This window comes from Lathyrus oleraceus, chromosome 7 (genome assembly GCF_024323335.1).
Source record: "Lathyrus oleraceus cultivar Zhongwan6 chromosome 7, CAAS_Psat_ZW6_1.0, whole genome shotgun sequence".
NCBI lineage: Eukaryota > Viridiplantae > Streptophyta > Magnoliopsida > Fabales > Fabaceae > Lathyrus > Lathyrus oleraceus.
In genome coordinates this window covers 270,478,741-270,481,062 of record NC_066585.1, presented here as the reverse complement: position 1 = coordinate 270,481,062, position 2,322 = coordinate 270,478,741, and the positions used below count along the sequence as shown (strand labels likewise).

At 42.0% G+C, this 2,322-nt stretch overlaps 1 protein-coding gene across 1 annotated transcript; it reads left to right on the top strand.

The window, feature by feature from the left end:
* The first annotated feature begins 614 nt into the window (after positions 1-614).
* LOC127103384 (uncharacterized) lies at positions 615-1,601 on the top strand. The gene is made up of 2 exons (XM_051040649.1): positions 615-1,100; positions 1,266-1,601. The coding sequence occupies exons 1-2, from the start codon at positions 615-617 to the stop codon at positions 1,599-1,601; spliced, it is 822 nt and encodes a 273-aa protein (XP_050896606.1).
* The last annotated feature ends 721 nt before the right edge of the window (positions 1,602-2,322 follow it).

The window sequence follows — 2,322 nt, the reverse complement described above, 5'->3', positions numbered from 1 at the left end:
AAATATTGTCGCCCGAGGTGAATACTTCGTAAGCTTCAATATTTCAAAGGGGTCCATGACTCTAAGGACCTTTTAGAACATTGAACCTTTGGCCAACTAGGAATGATGGTTGCGTAGTATGGATTCCTGAGGTGAATACTTCGTAAGAATAGCTACGAGAACCTCGCTCAGAATAGATTCTCTAGATGGAGTTGACGACCGGAAAGTATTTTCTGTAAGCGTCAAACATTCTTTTGAATCCATGACTCTGAGTACCTTGTCTAGAACTAAAATCGATGGTTGCGTAGTACGGACTCCCGAGGTGAATACCTCGTAAGGGTCAATACGAGAACCTCACCTATAATAGATTCCCTTGATGGAGTTGATAATCGGAAAGCATTTTCCGTAAGCGTCAATCATGCTTGTGAATCAGTGACTCCGGGGATCCTTTGTAACAAAACCCTAGATCATACTCGGTGAGAACCCCATTTTGGAAAGCAATCAGATTTATCCATACCTAGGACCTTTGAACCTATACCAAAAACATTGCATTCATCCATTCATTGCATACGCATAAAAAGCAAAACTCTTAGTTTGTTTCACATTATTTTAGGAATTTAAGACTTGTTAGCAAAATGAATCCTGAGAGAAGAAGCACTTTTCAGTTCAAATACAAGAAAGTGGACCTTGCCAGGCTACAGAAGTTGAGTGCCAAAGTGACACCGATCAAACTCAACAGCTTTGTGCAAGACTATGGAAGAATTCTGAACATCTTAAATGAAAAGATGGATGTGATGACTGTGGTGACTATTGCTCAGTTCTATGATCCACCTCTATGTTGTTTCACATTCTCTGATTTCCAGTTGGCTCCTACCTTGGAAGAGTTTGAGAGGATTGTAGGCCAGAATTTAAAGGATCATAATCCATTTCCTAAGTTCGATGAAGATATTCCTCCCAAGAGGATAACTTTAGCTTTGGGTTTGAAGGTTTCTGAAGTCGTGGACAATTGGGATGTGAAGGGAGCTTTCAATGGTTTTTCTAGGAAGTTCTTGGAAGATCAAGCTAAGAATATGGAAAAAGAGGGGAATTTGAAAGCTTTCTATGCCGTGTTAGTTGTGTTGGTATATGGGATAGTTCTCTTCCCAAATATTGACCATTTTGTGGACCATTTGGCTGTGAGGGTCTTTCTCTCTGGTAACCCTGTACCGTTCCTCCTAGCAGACCTTCATTATGCTCTTCATGAGCGTCATGAGAAGAAGGGATGAACCATTTTATGTTGTGCGCAGCTGTTGCATGTCTGGTTTAGACCTCATATGCCCGAAGAATGCCCTTTTGTCTCAAAGGAACTCAAGCCCTCTCAGAAATTAGCTTCTCTCACCTCCAATCATGTTAAGTGGTATATCAAGGATTGGGAAACCGAGGATATTATTATCAGCATTGGAGACTTCCCCAATGTACCTTTGATAAGAACCAAGGGTTGTATCAACTACAACCTCATGTTATCTTTGAGGCAGCATGGTTACCCTATGAATGGCCCTCCAAAAGCTGAAGATGTAAAGCCTTTCATCTTGCACAGCGCTGAAGTAGATCACCCCACGGTGAAGAAGATCAAGAGGTCATGACAAGTAATTATCAGAAAGGGTAAGGAATTGGGTAAGAGAAATGTCATCGCTCGAGAGCCTTATACTTGTTAGGTAAGAGAGGGGGTTCAAATGGTTAAACTCCCATTTCCATTTGATCCTTCTATCTATCCGTTGGTTCCTGAGCCAGAACCTATATTACCTGAAGATGTGGAGAGTCTTAATGCCCGTATTAAGGAGCTGGAATTTGAGAATACTGACTTGAGGGTTAAGCTCGGCCGAGTCTCGGTAGAGAGTGGAAATTTGAAAGATAGTCAGCAGAAGAAGGACAAAGAACTTGAAATTTCCAACAAAAGGGCCAGGGAGTCTGAGGCAAGGAGAGAAAAGTTCGGGCAAGCTCTCTACGGTACTAAATCTGTGCTCAAGAAGAAGGAGGAAGAGTTGGATAAAATTGTACTCCGGATCCAAAAGCTTAACAAAACTCTGGAGTTGACTCTTGAAATGAAGAGGGAAGCACGTCTGATTTCTGAGATTTGTACTTGTGAACTTGAGAACACCATTCAGAAGTACAAGGATGCTTGGGAACGTGAGAAGTTGAGGGCTGAAGAGTCGGAAGGAGTTTGTACACGTTTGAATTATCAGTTAGAACAAGCCAATGCTAGGATCCAGGCACTTGAGGGTGTGGATCAGGATGCTACCTATCTGATGTTGCTGAGTGAGTGCAGATACTGGAGAAACCTCTATAAGGACATAGAGGTGACCA